This window comes from Cebus imitator, unplaced genomic scaffold (assembly GCF_001604975.1).
Source record: "Cebus imitator isolate Cc_AM_T3 unplaced genomic scaffold, Cebus_imitator-1.0 Scaffold129, whole genome shotgun sequence".
Classification (NCBI taxonomy): Eukaryota; Metazoa; Chordata; class Mammalia; order Primates; family Cebidae; genus Cebus; species Cebus imitator.
In genome coordinates, this window is record NW_016107444.1 from 1,856,397 (window position 1) to 1,878,632 (window position 22,236).

Here is a 22,236-nt window from a genome sequence, read left to right on the forward strand (position 1 = left end):
AAAATACATATATATATATAAATTTATATGTATATATACACACACATACATATATTCATATATTATTCATACATTTATTCATATATATATGTATACCCAGCATGTATTTGGAAGACAACCATAACATAAAATTTAGTTATTGTAAGTGAATTAGCAATGTTAATTAAAAGTTACTTTTTATCAACTTTTTCTACTTAAAATCTGCTTCTAGGCTGGGTGCAGTGGCTCATGCCTGTAATCTCAGCACTTTGGGAGACTGAGGCAGGTGTATCGCTTCAGGCCAGGAACTTGAGACAAGCCTGACCAACGTGGTAAAACCCTGCCTGGACTAAAAATACAAAAATTAGCCAGGTGTGGTGTAATCCCAGCTAAGGAGGTGGAGATCGCAGTAAGCCGAGATCATGCCACTGCACTACAGCCTGGGCAACAGAATGAGACTGTCTCAAACAAACAACCACCAACACCAAAACAACTCCTTCCAAATTCAGGGTTCTATAAGCTCTCAGTTGTCTGTATTCTGACTCCAGTAACATGATAACAGTTGTTTTTTTTTTTTTTTTTCTTCTTTTCTTTGAGAGAGTGCAATGGTGCGATCTCAGCTGACTGCAACCTCTGCCACCTGGGTTCAAGCAATTCTCCTGTCTCAGCCTCCTGAGTAGCTGGGACTACAGGTGCACGCCATCACGCCTGGCTAAATTTTTTTGTATTTTTAGTAGAGATGGGGTTTCACCATGTTGGCCAAGATGTTCTCCATCTCCTAATCTTGTGATTCACCCACCTCGGCCTCCCAAACTGCTGGGATTTACAGGTGTGAGCCACTGCGCCCGGCCCCATGATACCATTTCAATGGTATTTGGGGTTGGGGCGGGGTGGGGCAGAATAACCTGCTATAGTTGGATGTTAGTTACCATGGGCAAATGCAAGTGATGAGAAACAAGATAAAACAAAAAAAGATAAAGGAATCTTTGTTCCTCTCCCTGCTAAGAAAAAAATTTTTAAGTTATGCCTTTAAAATGGCAAAATCTACTTACCCCATACTCCAGAAGGGGTCCCAATAGGTCTGCATGGCTGATTCTGTTTGCCAGCTTCTGGATTCAAGGAAGGCTAGGAAAAAAGTGATATGAATGGTTGATACAGAAAGCTGATCATTTTGGCACTTTTCACAAAGTAGCCATCACCGTGGAACCTATCAAATAATTACATATTTGCAGCACTTATTAATTTAACACTGTATTCAGAATTATAACAAACAAGATGTTGAAATGCAAAATCAATAGGTAGTATGTTAATCTTATGCTCTCCTGAGTTTCATTTCCTTTGATATAAGGGATTTTATTTTTTAAATAAACAGACCAAATGTGCAAGTTCCCACTTTTCAATAGGACATGTATGCCAAATAAGGAGGCACTGAAAGTTAGATGAACAAGGATGTGGATCATTTTCCTCAGATTAAAGGACAATCTGGTTAGTGAAATGTATAGTATTCACTCCTCTAAGACAGGTGTAGGGCAGGGGTAGACGATATGCCAAAGACTGCCAGAAATACAATCAAGAAGAGCCCATCTTCACAAGGGTCAGTTTCACTACAAAACCTTGTAGACAAGTACAATAAAAGGCTACAGGGACTGTGAAAAAAGTCTGTATTAGGGAATAAGGAGTACTCAGGAAGAAATGTCAATTGTACTTAATAGAGAAGTCCTATCAGAAAAGGTTTCACTGCAGGTCATCTAGGAATCTTAAAGATAAATTCCAAAGCTGGAAAATGGTTAATTCCAGGAAAAGAAAGCTCACTGCACACTAGGGAAGCATTAAATAGAATATTCACAGATCTGCAAATAGTTCATCATGATTAGTGCTAGGGAATGAGGGGACCCTTCTGTGGGGAAAGAGATCACCTGGCAAAGTAGGCAAAAGTCAGCTGGTGGAGGATTTTTTATGGGAGAATAAGTTATTCTGCAGGTAATAGGGAGCTGTCTTTCATGCAGAGTTAACACAATCTAATTATTAATTTACAACAGCCACTCTAGTAGCAGCTTGAGAAATAGATCTAAAGGCTTTAAGTATCAACTAAGAGACCAGTAGGAGATCAACTGCATAGTCCAGGAGGGTAATAAAGGCAACAGAAGCAGAGAAAGAGGTAAGTAAAAGGGCAGAGAAGAGTTAAGAGCAATAGACTAGACTTAGTAATTGTATGATACTGCTGTCCTAGCCTAAACTTTACAATCTTGGTAACAGGGTAGGAAAGAAAATGTTTTTGTTTTGTTTTGTTTTATGAGACGGAGTCTTGCTCTGTTGCCCAGGTTGGAGTGCAGTGATAAGATCTTGGCTCACTGCAACCTCCACCTCCCAGGTTCATGCAATTCTCCTGCCTCAGCCTCTTGAGTAACTGGGATTACAGGTGCACAATGCCACACCTGGCTATTTTTTGTATTTTTAGTAGAGATGGGGTTTCACCATGTTGACCAGGCTGGTCTGGAACTCCTCACCTCAAGTGATCTGCTCACCTTGGCCTCACATAGCTTAGTGCTGAGATTACAGGTGTGAGCCACCGTGCCCAGCTGGAAAATGGCTTTTCAGCACAACTGCCTATAAACATTGTACAAACAACAAAAAGACACCTGGACTCCACTACCGAGCTTCTAAATCAGAATCTTTAGGGGCAGGGCCTCTAGCAGGTATGTATTTTTCAACCAATCAAGGTGAGAACCACTATGAAGAGAACAAGCACAAATGCAAATGGAACTGCCAACTTGCTATTTAAGTGGACAAATCAGTGATAGTTTTGAAGGACAGATAAAAACATTCCCCTAGATGGAACAGTATAGGTAGAAAGAGTACCCAGCAATAAAAGCTCTGGTTGTTTCCTTGCTTCATTTTAACAGGCATGTGTTCTTAGCCATATTGTATCCAGGGCTCTCAGAGACAATGCTCTTATTTATACAGTATCTTTTACCTCTTTCCACTGTTTTAAAACTGTATAGTTTTTGTTTTGTTTGAGACAGTCTCGCTCTCTTGCCCAGGCTGGAGTGCAGTGGTACAACTTCCATTCACTGCAACCTCTGCCTCTCGGGTTCAGGCAATTCTCCTGCCTCAGCCTACTGAGTAGCTGGGATTACAGGCACCCACCACCATGCCCAGCTAATTTGCGTGCGTGCGTGCGTGCGTGCATGTGTGTGTGTTTTTGTTGTTAGTAGAGACGGGGTTTCACTATGGTGGCCAGGCTGGTCTCCAACTCCTGACCTCAGGTTATAAACCCACCTCAGCCTCCCAAAGTGCTAGGATTACAGGTGTGAGCCACTGCGCCCAGCCAAAAATGTACAGTTTTAAAACTTTCAAAAACAGTAAAATATAAACAGAAAAAAATATAGAACAAATGAATAACAGTAAAAGTTATTTTAAACACATGGCTTAAGCAACATAACATTACCAGTCAAACCAGAAAGACATTACAAATCTCATTCAAAAAAAAAACTAAAAAATAAAAGCTTATACTTAAGGTGATCACTGCCTTTTTTTTTTTTTTAGCTATCCAACTGCATCTCACTGGACACTATAGTTTTGTCTCCAAAATAATCTCAACTTTTAATCTACTAGTTTTTAGAAAATCTTAACACCTCTGCATTTTCTATAAATTAGTAGTTGGTTTTAATTACAGAAGGATTACCAAGGATTACAGAATCCTTGGTGGTGGTTTTGTATTCTTCCATTAGGAGAAACACACATCTGGTTGTGCTTCTTTTGGTGATATTGGCAGACACTGATGCTCATAGCCTAAAACTGTTGACACAATACAAGATGCAAAAACGATGTAATTTTATAATTCTTTATAAACTAGTACATTTCCATAAATAGGAACTTCCCTCATCTACTATTTGGTGATTCAATGGTACAGTTCATATAGAAAAGATAAGACACATGCTTGTTCCTAAGGTGAGGCAGGTATCATTGTGAACTCACAGATTTAAATCCTATTTGATGTGACTCAAACCCTCACTGTTTTGTTTTTTTTTTTTTTTTTTTTTTTTTTTTTGAGACGGAGTTTCGCTCTTGTTACCCAGGCTGGAGTGCAATGGCACGATCTCGGCTCACCGCAACCTCCGCCTCCCGAGTTCAGGCAATTCTCCTGCCTCAGCCTCCTGAGTCGCTGGGATTACAGGCACGTGCCACCATGCCCAGCTAATTTTTTGTATTTTTAGTAGAGACGGGGTTTCACCATGTTGACCAGGATGGTCTCGATCTCTTGACCTCGTGATCCACCCGCCTCGGCCTCCCAAAGTGCTGGGATTACAGGCTTGAGCCACCGTGCCCGGCCTAAACCCTCACTGTTAATGTCATTAATTGATGGATAAAACTGTCTCACGGTTGGCCTGTGGAACCCTCTTCAATTTGGCTTCTAAATCCTTTTGCTACAACCCAAGTAGTTATTTAATTACTTGTTATCTGTATGAAAAAAATATTCCAAGCTCTTAAGTATCCTGACCAGATAAACTATTTCAAGATCACAATCTGGGCAGTAGTGCCACTCATTGCTATGGGGTTATTCATTGTTTTTATGCCTTTTCAGTGGACAGAACCGCCTAGAAGTATGTATTTTTCTCCCCAAAGCTAACACCTCATAACCTATTATTGATATTTCCAATTCAAACTGAGAACTCTTGTGGTTTTTATGGAACATCAATTTTATATTTTTATTTCCTTCTACACAGAATCCTGATTCTCAGGCATACAAAGGACAGAATATCATTATCTAGTTGCTTTATCCCATATTATGTACAAGTTTCAGAATAGCAACGTATTTCACCAGATACCAAAATGTTTATTTTTTTGGACATGTTCTCCCCATCTTTCCACTTTTAAAAAGTTATACTATATCCAGATTGTCAGATCACGTAACTATCACACGCTAACTCTTTTAACCCTCATTTCATCTTAGTTCTGCAATTAGCCATACATTTAATATTTACCACCATTCCTTTTGTTATCGTCTTTCTGGTTAGTTTGTCAGAAGCCTATTCTCTAGTATTTCTCAGGAAATGCCATGGGAACAATATTCCAATTTTTTTTTTTTTGAGGCATTTTATTTGTAAATATGTGCTGCATCCCTAGAAATAAAATCCAAGGATTTTCCCTCCTGTGTGTTTCCTTGCTTCTTCATGGTCCCCAATACCAGCTGAGATTGTCAATACGATGAAGTCAAACTGGTGTGAGAGAAGCAGATAATTCTGCCATTTTTATAGATCTTGTGAGTTGCACATCAAAGCTGGGGCTCTGTACTTGTTTAGCCCGCCTGCAAAGTTCACAATTTTCCCAGCTATATAATCAATGATTTCAAATGCGCCAATGTAACCATGCTTCATCATCACAGCTAGAAGTTGGACCATGACTTTGGAGCATGGCCTAATTAAGAACCTGGCATTTGCCTCTTTTTAACATTGGTGATACTCTTGAGAGCATCAGGCAGGACGCTCACTCACACCATTGTGGCAGGGCAGAAAGAGCAATATTCCAAGTACTTACACATTGATGTTTGTCTGTGATCTTTATAACTGAAGATTAGCTTGATAAAGCACAAAATCTTTGGCTCACATTTTCTTTGAATATCATAATTGTTACTCCATTTACTTGTTATAAATCTTTGCTGTCCCAGTCTATCTATCTGGTTTTCTGTCTCTTAACAACTCAGTCTTTATGTCTGAATGGTCAAAGGACATCTTTTTTTTGTTCAAGTCTAGTATTTTCTAAGAGTACGTCTTACTCATCCTGGCTGTCCTTTCAATTTATAGATTCAAATCTAAATGTATTTCAGAAAAATTTTCTTGAATTATAATTTTCAGTATTTAAGCTATTCCTTTGTTCTGGTTTGCTGTGGGGCGGGGTGGGGAAGCGGGAGGATCCTATTATATATCCATATTAGTCTTTGCTAAACTAATTTTTTCCCCAGTTTTAACTTATCTATATATTTCTTAAAATTTTTTCCTTTTCTGTCTTCTAATTCTTGAAAACTATTAGTATTTATTATCTTTATTCTTTCTTGTTTAGTCTTTATTTTCCTGAAATATTTTATTACTTCTTTCTAGAGTTCTAGCCCACTGTTTTGAATTTTTCCAGATTATGATTTCTTTTAGTTTTACGTAATTTTGCTCTTGTTGCGCAGGCTGGAGTGCAACGGCGTGACCATGACTTACTGCAATCTCCACCTCCCAGTTTTAAGCCATTTTTCCTGCCTCAGTCTTTCGAGTAGCTGGGACTACGGGAATGTGCCACCATGCCCAGCTAATTTTTGTTTTTAGTAGAGACGGGGTTTCACCATATTGTTCAGGTTGGTCTCAAACTCCTGACCTCGGCTGATCCACCCACCTTGAACTCCCAAAGTGTCTGCTGGTTCTGCATAAATGTGTCTGGACGTTTTAAAAATTTCCTTTGACAGCTGGCATGTTAACTTCTGCCAGTGGAGAACAATGGAGAGATTTTTACTTTCTGTTCTCATGTGCATTTTCAACAGGTTCCTGAAGCACCCAGTTCCTCAAAGCCAGGTTCTGACGTACAAGTGAGCTCAGAGACCGGTAGCTTCCCTCAGCACCTCACCTGAGTTTTGTAGCAGAGTGACACCTCTTATGAGCGCGCTTCCCCAGAGAAGCACATCAGCAATTACTCTGCCATTCAGTGAGCCACAACTGAGCCCTTTCTCACCAGGTCTGAATCTCAGCCCTGGAGTGGTGGTAGGGAAAGAGGGACTCATTCTTGGACACTCCATCTTAGCCCTAAGGGTAGTGGCTGCTCCTTACATGTGTGGGGTTTTTTTCCTTTTTTTTTTTTGAGACAGGATCTCACTCTGTCACGTAGGGTGGGGTACAGTGATGCCATCTGGGCTCACTGCAGTTACAACCTCCCAGACTCAAGCAATCCACCCACCACAGCCCCAAGTAGCTGGTACTACCAGGTATGCATCACACCCAGCTAATTTGCTGGGATTACAGGTGTGAGCTGCCAAACTGCACCTGTATGCTATTTCTATTTTCTTTAAACTACTTCTTACTTCTTACTAGCCAATCCTTCATTACTCCAATCCTGCTATAGTTAATAATTCCCTGTATTAATTTTCTCTATTCAAACTACTGTGTGGTTTGAACTTTTGACTGGTCCAGTCAGATCCTTCATACCTTATCCCAGAGCCCCTGTATTTACCAGTTATTTCGTTAGAGAAAACCACTCCCAATTAACTGCTGCTATTCTCAAATATGCCCTCCAAGCTTTCCAGAAAAACGGTTGGCTCTGCTGGCATTCTTTATGCTGTCAGGTGTCCTGCTGCTTCCCTTCAGTTCCCTCTGCACAAATGCTAGTACTACCCAAGCCTTTTTGGTGGTTTGTCCTTATCTACTTAAGGGGTTTGTGGAGAAATTTTATTTTGCTTTGATGTAGATGGTATCTGTGGATTTTTCTGGTTCTTCAACTCTACTTGCTTTGTCTTATTTTTAACTTTACTTTAAAATAATTTCAGGGCTGAGTGCAGTGGCTCTTGCCTCTAATATCAGCACTTTGGGAGGCTGAGACGGGTTGAACACCTGAGGTCAGGAGTTCAAGACCAGACTGACCAACATGGCAAAACCCTGTCTCTACTAAAAATACAAAAATTAGCTGGGTGTGGTGGCACATGCCTATAATCCTAGCTACTTGGGAGACTGCGTCAGGAGAACGCCTTAAACCTGGAAGGCAGAGTTTGCAGCAAGTCGAGATCACGCCATTGCACTCCAGCCTGGGAGACAAGAACGAGATTCCGTCTCAAAAAAAAATAATAATAACATAAAATAATTTCAGACTTACAAAACAGTGGCAAAAATAGTACCAAGAATTCCCGTACAACCTTCATCTAGACTGTCATAAAAGTTGAAGTATCCCTTACGTTCAGGACCACAAGTGTTTCAGAATTTGGATTTTGGAACATTTGCACATTATATTTGCATACGTGAGACACCCTGAGGATAGGAACCAAATCTAAACATGATATTCATATTGGTTTCATATACACATAGCCCGAAGGTAATCTATACAATATTTTAAATAATTTTGTGCATGAAACAAAGTTTTGACTGTGACCTGTCGCATGAGCAGGTATGGAATTTTCTACTTGTGGTGTGTGACATCCACACTCAAAAAGTTTTAGACTGCAGGTGCTCAATCTGTATTAATATTTTACATTTGCGTCCCCATTCTATCTTTTTCCTGAACCATGTGCAAGTTGCAGGACTTGATGCCACTCTTAAATATGTATTTCCTTAAAAGGATATCTTTTACATAATCAGAGTAATTATTAACACATACATAACATTAATCTGTAACACTTATTCAGATTGTCCCATTAATATTTTAGCAAAAGAAAATTTTTGCAAAATGGTTTTTGCCTCACCCAATATTTATTTAATCTAGGTTTACATGTTGCTTTTAGTTGTCATTTCTCTAGTTCTTTAATCTAGAGCTATTTTTTTTTTTAAGGCCTTAACATTTTTGAAGACTACAGGCCAGTTATTTTGTAATTCTTTTGTAGAATCCCCAATTGGGCTTGTCTAATATCTCCTATGATTAGATCCAGGCTATGCATTTCTGGAAGGAATGTTAGAGGTGATGGTGCATACCTCTCAGTGCCATCATATCAGGAGGCTTATATATATTTGTGTCACTGCGGGTAATCTTAATATTTTTCTTAACATTAAAATTTTCATACAGTAAAATGCATAAAACATACTCAATTCTATGAGTTTTTAAAATGCTAATATCTTCCCAACTTCTACGGAGATTATTAACACTTCCATCAACCAGAAAGTTCCTTTCACACCCTTTCCCAATCAATCGCACTGTGCACAGGCAACCACAAAACCATTTGGATTTTCTTTCCCATCATAGATTATCTGGCTGTTCTGGAATCTCATATATAGTTTTCTAGAGTCCTTAGGATTTTCCTGTCACCTGCAAACACAAAGTTTTATTTCCTCTTTTTAAACTGTATACATTTTTCTTGACTTACTGTACTTGTTAGGACCTCCAATACAATGATAAATACAAGTGATAAGAGTAAACAACTTAAATATTACTCTCAATATTAAAGGGAGCTCTACTTTTACACTGGAGAATTTGGGAAGATGAAAAAGCAGTAGCCAACGCTGCTGGCATCCTCTCAAGAGTTCCTTGTCTCCACAAATTTATTATTTCTCAGGTTTCAAACACATTCAAGTCTCCTAATCCTAGAAAACTCTACCCTCACACCTTGCTCTTTATTCTCCAGAGTAGTGTACCATTTATCACCAACTTACTCTCTAACCCTTCCAACCAAACTTTTCACTTTTGAAAGGGCATCCCAAACTGTCAGATTCAAAGCTCTCTCCCATACTTAATAACAGCTACTATTTAAAAATCTGTGCTCTTGTCTATAACATATACTTCAAAAAAGTAAAAAACAAAACAAAACAAAAAAAAAACAACCTGTCAAGGTCTGTGCTGAGTGTGTCACATACATTCTCTAACAACTCAGGGACAATTAGGACTATTTAACTTGCCCAGGTAACAATATAGGAATGTTAATTACAGTAAGCCGATACTATTTTAAAATAATTTTCTAATTATACAACGTATGATATAGAAAAAATAATAATATAGAAAAACTACTGCAAACAACCAGGGCCCAAAACATCTTCAATTTGTGAATTTTATCTACCTACTTTTTCTTGGTATACTCATTCCTTCTTCAGCTAATCACTTCCCAGTCTCCCTTACTGCTACTCCACAGGTTCTGCTCTACACCTTCCCTTCTTTCCAATTTATTCTTCTTAGGCGATTTTATTCTGTCCACAAACCTCAACTATTACCTCTATTTCCATGTGCACAGCTCTAGATCTAACCCATCTCTTTGGCGTCAAGAATTTGTTATCTTCTCTGGCCAATTCTGCTCCTTCTGTTTTCTCTATTCAAGTTAATTACAAATTACTCATCAAGTCACTCTGGACAGAAATCTTTTTTTTTTTTTTAAGGAAAATTTGTATTACTCTAATTATTTTTTAAGCTCAACAGTGTACATTTAACCCAATTTGGTGGCAAGTTCTTTAGCCTTTGCCTTTTCGAGCTTGGCAATGCAAGTCACAGACTTGGGACTCATGACACTGCCTCCCCAGTGACGGTGGATCTCATTATATCTGTCATTGTAATTGGTCCTGATAGCTTCCACCAGCTTAGCTAAAGCTCCTTTGTCTTCTGAATTAACCTGTGTGAAGGTAACCAGAGGCGCAGGTCTTTCTGTGGACTAGATGTCCCACTCTTGCCTTCCCCTTGATAATGCAGTAACGGACCCCAATTTTATGACACAGGGCAGGCAGGAAGACAACCAGTTCGATGAGATCCATGTTATACGCAATCAACACTAGCTGAGCCTTCTTGTTTTCCACCAAAGTGGTGACAGTGTTGACTCTTGCTTGAAAGACAGGTGGTCTCTTAGTGGGAATGTCCTCTTTGCTGGCAGCTTTCTTCTCAGCCTGGGCCAACAGCCTCTGCTTCTTCTCTTGCTTTGTGTCTGGTCTGTACTTGGGGGCCAGCTTAAACAGCTAGCTGAGTGACTGTTTGGCAGTGCAGGGCCTGGGTGAACTGATAATTGCAGAAGGCACTTTCAGCCGCTTATAGAGGATATAAGCCACTGTAACCTGATTATAGCAAGGCCATTTCAACAAAGTGCGTGAGGTCCCTTTTGGGCTGGATGTCCCTATCCAATGCCAAAATTCTTAGGCCTTTTCTCAAACAGGGGATTCACCACTTTCTTGGCCTTCCGCTTCTTGATGACAGCAGGGGCTGGAGCCACCTTCTTCCCCTTGGCCTTCTTTTCTTTCGGCATCTTGAGCAGTGGGAGAAGAGATCTTATTTTTGACTCTTCCTTCTCTAATACAATACCGCAGTTCTAATCCTTTAAGTTTAGCCTCCAAAACAAGGTCTTTTACAAACTGAATTTCCATTAACAGAAAAATGGATAAATAAATCTAGTATATTCACATAATATAATATTTGCTATACAACAGTAAAAAAGATCTAGTTTGTTAACCATGACACTACTGAGATTTTAATTCTGGTTAATTCTGTTATGGGGCTGTCCAGTGCATTGTCGGTGTTTGGCAACATCCCTGATCTCTACATATTAGATGCTATTAACACTATTCCCAGCTATGGCAACAAAGATGTCTCCAGATAATGCCAAATATCCCCTAGTGGGCAAACTTGCCTCTAGTTGAGAACCACTGAGCTACAGCCCCATGATTCAACACATGTAAGCTTTAAACAATTTTACATAAATAAAAGAATTACAGTGTGAAAGTTCATATAAAGGTAAAAATGTGCATATTTTTAGAATGTATCATTCCCACTGGGAATGTCACAGGACTGATAATGAAGCTTCTAATCAAACTATGCTAATCAGTAGCATACTACCCAGTTTAAAAGGTACTCTTATGTCTACTTCACACTATTTCTTGTTTGCCACAATCTTCTCTTTTTCTTATCAAAGTACGTGACAACACTATTGGTGATTCAAATAAATTTGTTTTCTATACGCAGAGCTGGCTATAATACTAAATATACTCTAAATATTTCATTTCAGATACAAATTATGTTATAATCATTATGTTTATTTGATCATGGAATAAAAGCATTAAAAGAAAGTTGCCTTTTTTTTTTTTAGTAAGAGTTTTGCTGTGTTGTCCAGGTGGAGTGCAATGGCCCAATCTCGGCTCACTGCAAACTCTGCCTCCCGGGTTCAAGCAATTCCCCTGCCTCAGCCTCCTACCAAGTAGCTGGGATTACAGGCGTGAACCACTGCATCTGGTACCTTTTTTTTTTTCTTTTTAAAAGAGATGGTGTCTTGCTCCCACATACACTTCCCAAGTAGCTGGGACTAAGGGTGCATACCACCCATGTCCACTGGCTCTGTTGCTAATGCTTTTGTTGCAGTTTGAGATGAATTTTATCAAGTTCCTTAAGTGTAATGAGCAACATATATTGTTTTCAAATCATTTCCACTGGTCTTTCTTGGATTTGCTTCTAAGTTTATTGTATAAATAATAAAGATTACAGTTTGATATTAGACTACTTGATATTTACAACATCCTGGACAAGTATTTAATATGTAAGGGCAACACTGCCCTTTCTGAGGATAAAGTTTTGAAGAACAGTCACCTGGGAATAGGAATTCACATTAACATACAATTTAAATCAAGAACTCCAGGTCACTTGCTAGACTTGATGGTAGGGGGGCTAATGCCTAAATTTCACTCCTCTTTAGGTGACTCTATTAACCGATGTAATGACTGTAACAGAAGTGACTGATTAATGTGCTACTTAAAAATAACCAAGGCTGGGTGCATTGGCTGATGTTTGTAATCTTAGCACTTTGGGAGGCCAAAGTGGGAAGATCACTTGAGGTCAGGCGTTCAAGACTGGCCTGGACAACAAAGTGATATCTGGTCTCTACAAGAAATAAAAAAATTAGCTGGATGTGGTGGCATGAATGCAGTGGTGCAATCATAGTTCACTACAGCCTCAAACTACTGGGCTCAAGAAATCCTCCTGACTCAGCCTCCCTAGTGGTTGGGACTCTGGGCATGTGCCATCATGCCTGGCTATTTTTTAAAAAAAATTTTAAAGAGACAAGGGTCTCGCTGTGTTGCCCAGGGTGGTCTCGAACTCCTGGCATCAAGCAATTCTCCTGCCTTGGTCTCTGAAAGTGCTGGGATTATAGGCATGAGCCACCATGACTGGCCAACTTAAAGATTATTGATTACATGTTAAAATGATAATCTTTTCTTTTCTTTTTGAGATGGAGTCGCCCCCTGTCGCCCAAGAGTGCAATGGCGCAATCTTGGTCCACTGCAACCTCCGCCTCCTGGGTTCAAGCAATTCTCCTGCCTCAGTCTCCCAAATAGCTGGGATTACAGGTGCTCGCCACCACGCCCAGCTAATTTTTGTATTTTTAGTAGAGACAAGGTTCCACCATGTTGGTCAGGCTGGTCTTGAACTCCTGATCTCAGGTGATGCAGCCGCCTCAGCTTCTCAAAGTGCTGAGATTACAGCCATGAGCCACCGAGCCCGGCCTGATAATCTTTTCTTAAATAAAATATATTTAAAAATTTTAAAGATACTCTACAAACGCTACCTTTGATTTAGAGGCCAAAAGGCATGTAATTTAACACACAATAACATCTTGTGTTACAGTTATTTTGTATGATAGAGAACAAAATCAAGAAAAAAAAAAGTTTTAAGTAGTTAGAAAAAGACAATTTTACATGCAAGACTACATTTTAACATAATTATAGTTGAATATTAAACGTTATATGACTTAAGAGAAATTAAAGATTTTTCTAAATTCCAAAGACATAAAGATAAAAACTTTGCTACAAGCTACATCGAAGTTTTGGTCACCACTTTCAAATGTATCAACTCCTTTCTTATAAAAACAATAAAAACCTCAACTTACAAATTACTTTTTCTGTAATTTCTGAAATGTTCTCATTACTAACAGGGTCTCATATTTCAGACATCATTTGTTGGGTTATAACCACACATCTAATGATTCATACTTACAAAGTCTTCCTCTTCAAACTGCAACTTTTCCATCTTGTCTTCTTTCTTTTCTTCTCTAATCTCCATAGGTGGCTTTTCCTGAAAAGCACACCCTTTCCGGGAGTGGAAGCTGCCATTCCAGTGGCGATGGTTCCCTGTGCCACCTCCACTACGTTGGCTCATGCCATCATGACCTCGGGAAGAGCCATGCCAACCAGATGGGTTCCCTGTGATTCCAGCATATGCTCCCTTAGAGACACCAGAGTCCACAGAATCATGGCGGAACAGGGAGGGCTGGTGCCAAGAATCTAGAATAATAAAGAAAAGGAACTCATTAATGATTGTTTGCTTTCTGATTTGGTTTACGGTATTGCCAAAAGGCCTTCGGGGACCTTGTTAATAAAAAGTCTACAGAAAAAACATCACAAAATGTATCTTTTCTTTGTGAGGAAATTTCTGAATGCGTTCAACTGAATAGATGATTCACAAGAATCATAATTATAGTTAGATCTAGAAAGTCAATGTATTTGGTTAGCGACTACTAGAATCCAACTGAAAGCTACGTTCAGAAAAGATCCTATTTCAAGATTACAGATATGTACCCTCAGCCTGGGCTTGTCCTATATGAGTAGCTTAAACATAGTCATGAAAGTTGGACATGGCTCACCTCCTGCAGTTCGTAGGGGACCATTGTTAAAAAAACCATCAGAGGAATTATGTCGACGGCGGCTTACTCCAAATCTACCTTCTCCTCTGGGTAGGTGCTCTCCGTGTTTTTCAAAGGTGGCAGTAGGTGACTAGGATGATGAAGTATGGAAAGGCAAATGGATAAATAACTATTAGTCCCTTTCAATATCTCAACAGGCTTTGCATCAGGCTTTCAAAAAACAAGTAACAATGGTGGTAGAAACCCATATAATATGCATATAGACCCTAAGGGTATCCCCAGGTGCCTGAGTTAATTCAGAGGAGTCTTAGGTTATATATTTAATCATTAATTCACTTCCTTTATTCCAGAGGAGGAGAAAAGCTAGCCACTTCAATTGTCTGCATGGAAGAGGGCAGAGGAAACCTTGTAAATATCCATAGGCATAAGCTCCAAAACTTTACACTTAAAAATATTTATCTTGCAATGGGAGAGGGAAATCAAGATGACTGCCTAAAAAATAATTCTAAATAATTCTAAGCAGTCCTAGTATTTCTGGAATAGGGCAAAGACAGTGGTTGAAATATCACCCTGGCAGGTTAGTAATAATCACAAAGTTTTTTTTTTTTTTTTTTTTTTTTTTTTTTTAAGAGAGAGAGAGAGATGGAGTCTTACTGTTGCCCAGGCTGGAGTGCAGTGGCACAATTAAAGCTCACTGCAGCTTCTTACCATTGGGCTTAAAGGATCCTCCTGCCTCAGCCTACAGAGTAGCTAGTACTACAGGCACATACCACTAAGCCTGGCTAATTTTTAAAATTTTTTGTAGAGATGGGGTATCACCAGGCTGATCCCTCACTCCTGGCCTCAAGCAATCCTCCTGCCTTGGCCTCCCAAAGCTCTGGGATTATAGGTGTGAACCACAGCACCCAGCTGCTAGAGTTTTTATAGTTTTATAAAACATTTATTTCCAAATATAATACTTCTAACAATACTACACTTTTGGCATCATACACATTTCACTCATTTACACACAATGAAAGAGGTCAGAGAGAAAAAATAAGTCTTTGAGGTAACAAAACTGAAAGGAAGCAGTTTGAGAAACATTACTATAGATGAACTCTAATATCCCTTCCTATTTTGAAGAATTTTATTCCAACATTCTTAAATGATTGTAAGGCCGGCTGCCTCGCAGAGGGTTAAACGGACACATCCATCTCTTTCCGCGCCTGGTAACTGCGTCATCACCCAAACTCGTTATCTGGCCTTGCCTCATGGCTTCCCTGCACCCGCCTCCGCATACCAGACCCAAGCCCACATTCAGCACTAAATTATGCATTCAACCCTCAGCCCGCTGTTAAAAAACCCTGCAGGAAAATTTTTTAAAGAAGCCCCATCAGACACTGCCTGGTAGCAGTCTGCTCTGTATGCCCCAGAAAGGCCCGCTTACCCAAGGTCCCGCCTGCCTACCCATGACCACTAGCTCCAGACATTTCCTGCTTCTTAATAGCCAGTAAGATTGCCTTCACTTTGTTTTTCCAACAGTCAATCAAGTCCCAAGGTCTCACCTGCCTACCCATAACCACTAGCTCCAGGCATTTCCTGCTTCTTAACAGCCAACAGGATTGCCTTCACTTTGTTTCCTCAACAGCCAATCAAGACCCCCTTACCCAAAGTCCCGCCCACCTACCAGTAACTAGTTTCAGCCACTTCCTGCTTCCTGACAGCCAATAAAATTGCCTTTACTTGTTTCCCCAATAGCCAATCAATCGTCTTCCCTTCCCATAAAACCCCATGACCTAAACAGCTGGGTGCAACTTCTTTAGCCCCTCCTGGACCACAGAACCTCGCCCGGGAGCTGAATAAATTGGCTTCTCATTTTCTCATACTTGCCTCAGTTTCCTCATTCTACATCAGCAATAAACCTTACAATGATAGAGACCATAAAGCCTTGAAAAGTATGGTTATGTCTGACAAGGAAAACCATAAGTCGGGGCACGTTTACATTTATTTTTCTTACTATCAATATCTTGCCAGTATTTTACCCATTCCAGTGGGTTAAAAAAGATTTTCTCTTAAAAGTTTTATGGTTTTAGGTTTTTAACTTATGTTCCATTTTAAGTTAATTGTTCTGTGTATGAAGTAAAGGCTAAAGTTCTTTACCCTGCCCCCATACAGACAGGAGCTAGTTCTTCTAGCACTGCTTGAAACAAAAAAGCAACACTATCACTTCCTCACTGAATTACCTTTGTACTTTAATCAAAAATCAACAAAATACATACACAAGACTTTTTTTTTTTTTTAAAGAGATAGAGTCTTACTCTGTCACCCAGGCTGGAGTACACTGGCCTGATCATAGCTCACTGTAGCCTCAAACTCCTGGACTCAAGCAATCCTTCTACCTTAGCCTCCCAAGCAGCTGAGATGACAGCTATTCGCCATCACACCTGGCTAGTTTTTTGTCTGTTTTTTCAAATTTTTCTTGTGGAGACAAGGTCTCACTTTGGTGCCCAAGCTGGTCTCAAACTCTGGGCTTTCAAGCAATCCTCCTGCCTCTCAAAGTGCCGGGATTACAGGCATGAGCCACTGAGCCCAGCCTGTACAGGTCTATTTTGAACTCTCTATTCTGTTCTATTCCTTTCATGTCTATCCTTATGCCAAAACCCACAGGACTTTGCTTATTGTAGTTTTGAAAATGAAAGAACATCTTCTAATTCTTTTTACTTAGTTCACTGTGCTAAAATAATTATTTTTTTATTTTTATTTTTATTTATTTATTTTTTTTGAGACGGAGTTTCACTCTTGTTACCCAGGCTGGAGTGCAATGGCGCAATCTCGGCTCACCGCAACCTCCGCCTCCTGGGTTCAGGCAATTCTCCTGCCTCAACCTCCTGAGTCGCTGGGATTACAGGCACGTGCCACCATGCTCAGCTAATGTTTTGTATTTTTAGTAGAGATGGGGTTTCACCGTGTTGACCAGGATGGTCTCGATCTCTTGACCTCGTGATCCACCCGCCTCGGCCTCCCAAAGTGCTGGGATTACAGGTGTGAGCCACCACGCCCGGCCCTAAAATAATTATTCTTTACTGATAGATCTGTATACTTTTCATGTAGCCCACTACCACCAAGCATTGGGTCAGATTAGGTCAATTACGAGATCTCGCAAATTTCATGAAGACAATTTGAAACGAAGTTTAGAGCCGGGTGTGGTGGTTAGTTCCTACAATCCCAACACTTTGGGAGACTAAGGCAGGCAGATCGCTTAAGCCCAGGAGTTCAAGACCAGCTGGGAAACATGGCAAAACTCTGTCTCTACAAAAAAAAATTCGAGGCTGCAATGAGCTATGACCGTGCCACTAGACTGACTCCAGCCTGGGTGACAGAGGCTCTGTCTCAAAAAAAGCAAAAAGCTGAGACTGGAAGTACCTTCCCAAAAGTCCACATTTTAAAATATGAAAGATAGGCCTTTTTTTGAGAATACCTATCGATTTCATTCTTCCTCTATTCATTGACAAAATGGGAAGTATTTTAAAATTTACTAGCTTCCCAAACTATCAGTAACTCAGGCTGATTCTTTTGTGTAGTGTGACTAGGTCTGCTTTAATCTATATAAACTGGTGATTTCATCTGTGTTTACCCCCTAATGCAACACATATCTCCCTGAAACTATTAAGTAGGCTAATGCCTCTAAAACACTTTCTGGGATTTAATCTGAGATCCATGTAGTAGTTGAATGAGCACTGTCTCTACCTTTTCCTCCTCTTCATCTATTACCATAGACAAATGTGCGTTCACTCCAAAGGTCTGTTTACCCAAGCACCATTCCCCTTTTACTTCTGCCCGTTTGACCTCGACAGTAGGTGAGCAGTTTGTTTAATCTCCAAACTGTGCTGCAGCTAATACAAGACTTAACTGTCATGTAATGAGAAAAGCCTTAGGATATAACGAAAAAAGTGAGATACTGAAAAAGAAAAACATATATAAAATAGTGAGATACTTGGTAGTAATAAGGTACACATTCATGTGGACTGCCTAATTACTTATACATCTTTCTAACAGAAAGCTATTAAGTCTATGAAAATGTTTTTGAAATCCTCACATGAGGCTGAATATATTAAAAAACACCCAGAATGGGCTGAGTGTAGTGGCTCATGCCCGTAATCCAGCACTTTGGGAGGCCCAGGCAGGCAGATCATTTGAGCTTAGAAGCTGAAGATCAGCCTGGCCAACATGGTAAAATTCCATCTCTACAAAACGGTAACAAAAATTAGCAGGGCGTGGTGGTGTGCAGCCGATAGGCCTAGCTACTCTGGGGGCTGAGTCAGGAGGACTGCTTGAGCCCAGAAGGTCAAAGCTGCAGTGAGCTGTGATTATACTACTGCACTTCATCCTGGGTGACAGAGGGAGACCCTGTCTCAAAACAAATAAGCAACCAAAAAAAACCCCCAAACCCTCTGGTATTTGAGTAGATATTACAGGAATTGAGAACAGTACCTTAGCTGACTGTGGTGTTGAGAAATTTAGCCAAGCAGGAACAAAATCATGCTGCGCCATTTAGGTCCAGTGTCTCCTTTCAGCAAGGTGAGGCATCCAACCTCATGGCCAGGATCTGAAAACAAAATAACTCAAATCACTTATGTTTACAAGGACCTGATACCAATGTGTAAAGGTATCTGTAATTATTCTAAGATTCCTCTTTACAGAAAGACCTGCCCTCTGAGCCTCTCTACAGATTACTTACTAAGCCTTATAACTCAGAGAAGTTCTAAATAAAAGCAATTTTTGTTAAAACAAAAATTCTAAACAAAAGAAAACTGTAACATGAGTCTGGAAGATTTATTTTTTAGAGGAAGGGTCTTGCTGTAGTGTCCGGGCTGGTCTCAAACTCCTGGCCTCAAGTGATTTTCCTGCTACAAAGTCTCAAAGTATTGGGATTATAGGTGCGAGCCACTGCACCCAGCGAATATGGAAGGTTTTATGAAGGAAGCTAACAAATTATTGATTGTTACATCAAAGAACTTGAAGAATTTAACATCTATTTAAAACAAAAGATACTTATGAAAAGAGATTAATCTGCTTCAAATACTCAGGTAACTTTTAGCAAAAGCAGTAGAAAACATCTTCCTGGCTGGGCATGGTGACTCACACCTGTAATCCCAGCACCCTGGGAGGCCGAGGCAGATCGCTTGAGCTCAGAAGTTCAAGACCAACCTGGGCAAAGTGGCAAAACTCCCATCTGTACAAAAACTAACAAAGAAGCCAGGTGTGGTGGCACATGCCTGTGGTCCCAGCTACTCTGGAGTTGCTAAGGTGGGAGAATCATCTGAGCTGGGAAGGTTGAGGCTGCGGTGATCTGAGATTGCACCATGGCACTTCAGCCTGGGTGACAGAGTGAGACCCTGCCTCAGGGTGGGGGAAAAAAGATCTTCCTAGAGAAGGATGATATAACCTCTCAAGAGCTTTTCTATTTAGTTCATATTAATTTCTTCAAATACCAACTAGCATCAGTTTTCCTGAAATCTGTTGGTGTCTTCAAACCACCCTACTGATATTCTCCAAAATTAAATACATCAGAAAGGAGTATGTGTTTTTCATGATGCATATACACAGTTTTCTTTCAAAATAAGATATATGGAGAATATTTACCCCAGAGTGAAACCTCTGTGGTCCTGTTTCTAAACTCAAGTCAGCCAGCTGGATCTCCCACGAGGTTTTCTTCTTAAAAGGATGCTTAAGTAATCTGTCTGGCAGCACGACTTATGATGAAGCACAAAGAAGCCAGGTTCTGCGTGGATCTCTCAGTCCCCTTAACTGCTCATCTTAAACTATTTGGTTCCTGACACGTTTTCAAAAGGGGAAAGGGGAAAAGGGGAAGGGGGAAGGGGAACATAAAAAGTATTTGTTACATTTAAAAAAGGGGGGGAAGGGGAAAGAGCTGTACCTATGGTTCACCTCATTCAACTTCCTTGAGTTACGGCACTATGATGTTGCTTAATTAGGTAAGACATGGATATCTGCACTGAGTGCAAACACTGTTCATAACAAGGTCATAGCTAGAAAGACTAATGGGCTCAAGTGTGGACAAGTAATGTCATCAAGGTGATAGAATAAAAATATAATATTAAAGACCTATAAAAGATCTGAACAGTCAACTCCAAAACATCCACGACAAGGTCGTTAAAATACAAATCTCATTATTCTTACTCACGCACTGCTAAAAAATAGTATGCAGATACGTATTTACATTTGCCTTAACCTTCAAAATCTGGGGACATAAATCTTGTCTTTGCTAAAAAAAAATAGAAATAAAAATATATCAGACAGGAACTTGCTACACTTTTCTCTCCACAAACAGCAGCTTTCAAGGCAAATTTCTTGGTATAAAGCTCCTAAATGTATATTCTATTTCTTTGGCCTTTACTATTTATAAATTCAGAGCAAAGTTAAAACATTAGAAAGACAGGTGGGATGGGTATTAAGAAACAGTCAAGGAGAAATATAGTTCCAAAATGAGGATTTCTTCTCTTCAGTTTTCTGTGTTTCACTTGTTCTGCTCCTTCCCAATAACTGAATTGAGCCACTGGAAGGAGATACGAAGAATCTTCTACTGCTTTGGTAGAGAAGTCACTTATTAATATTATTTTGGATCCATTTCCACCATTTCACAATCATTTGAAAGGCCACACGAATCTATCACTCTGCGAATGAAAAAACAAAACACATGAAATCACATGTGTATGTCATATATACATATATATATATATAAAGAGAGAGAAAGAGAGAGAGAGAGAGCGAGCGAGCGAGCATGCTGCTAAAATGAGACACAGTTAAATAATCAAATCAAGGTCCTGAGAACCAAAACCGTTAAGTCCAATTTAGATACTAGGGATTTATTATGTTCACCACCTATACCAATAAGATGACCTGGATATAAATCTTTTGGGATTTCAGAAAAGTCACCTAAACAGAGTTTGCTTTTTTATATAACCACTTTTGCAATCAGTTATCTAAGGTATTCAGAAATGCAAAATAATGGGTCTTTCAGACTTTAGATTTTTCTCTCATAAATGGAACAGGGTGCCATAAGTGGTCAAAGGGCCATATAGCTTGCTGGTATATTACCAAAGTCACCAACTACCTATTTGTTTAGGACTAGCCACAGCTAGAATCCTTAAATTAAGATATCTGTCACAGTATTTTTTATGGATTTATATGCTATATATTTTTATATATCTGGCTCTCAATTTAGAGATTTAAAACTTTTATAATTTAACTTGTTATGCACTCAGATGAAACAAAAATTTCTTTGGTAGTTTATCAACATTCTTTCAGGGGATACATTTATTTATTTACTTATTATTTAAGAAACAGGGTCTCACCCTATTACCTAGGCTGGAGTGCAGTGACTTCATCGTAGTTCACTGCATCCTTGAACTCCCAGGCTTAAGCAATCCTCTCACCTCAGTTTCCCGAGTAGCAAAAACCATGGGACCACAAGTGTGCACCATCATGCCCATCTAATTTTTAAAAACGTTTTTTGTAGACACAGGGTCTCACTTTGTTGCCCAGGCTGGTCTTGAATTCCTAGCTTCAAGCAATCCTCCTGTTTTGGCCTCGCAAAGTGCTAAAATTACAGGTGTGAGCCACAGTGGCTGGCTGTAGGAAGATACTCAGAAGACTTGCACTACTGTTTTAAAGTTCATGGGAATAAGAAATACCAAATTCAGGATAGTAAGTATCTCTGGGGAAATGAAGGGAAATAAAAAAAGAGGTCCCAGAGAGTTTCAACTGTATCTGTAATGCATTATTTCTCAAGTTGAGTGATGGGTACAAAATGACTATTCACTTGTTGCTCTTTTTATAAACTTCTTTTTTTTTTTTTGAGATGGAGTTTCGCTCTCGTTACCCAGGCTGGAGTGCAATGGCGCGATCTCGGCTCACCGCAACCTCCGCCTCCTGGGTTCTGGCAATTCTCCTGCCTCAGCCTCCTGAGTAGCTGGGATTACAGG

General features: G+C 39.7%; 1 protein-coding gene across 6 annotated transcripts in view; it reads right to left on the reverse strand.

The window, feature by feature from the left end:
* The window catches only part of GPBP1L1 (GC-rich promoter binding protein 1 like 1), a 65,106-nt gene that overhangs the window by 14,751 nt on the left and 28,119 nt on the right, over positions 1 to 22,236 (reverse strand). For all 6 annotated transcript variants that reach the window (XM_017540853.2, XM_017540855.2, XM_017540856.2 and 3 more), the window contains 5 exons: positions 19,874 to 20,925; positions 18,722 to 18,836; positions 14,252 to 14,381; positions 13,606 to 13,892; positions 1,032 to 1,104 (listed from right to left, as the gene is read on the reverse strand). In XM_017540853.2, the coding sequence (XP_017396342.1) occupies positions 1,032 to 1,104; positions 13,606 to 13,892; positions 14,252 to 14,381; positions 18,722 to 18,781 (550 nt within the window). In that variant the 5' untranslated portion in view covers positions 18,782 to 18,836; positions 19,874 to 20,925. The remainder of the gene's footprint in view (positions 1 to 1,031; positions 1,105 to 13,605; positions 13,893 to 14,251; positions 14,382 to 18,721; positions 18,837 to 19,873; positions 20,926 to 22,236) is intronic.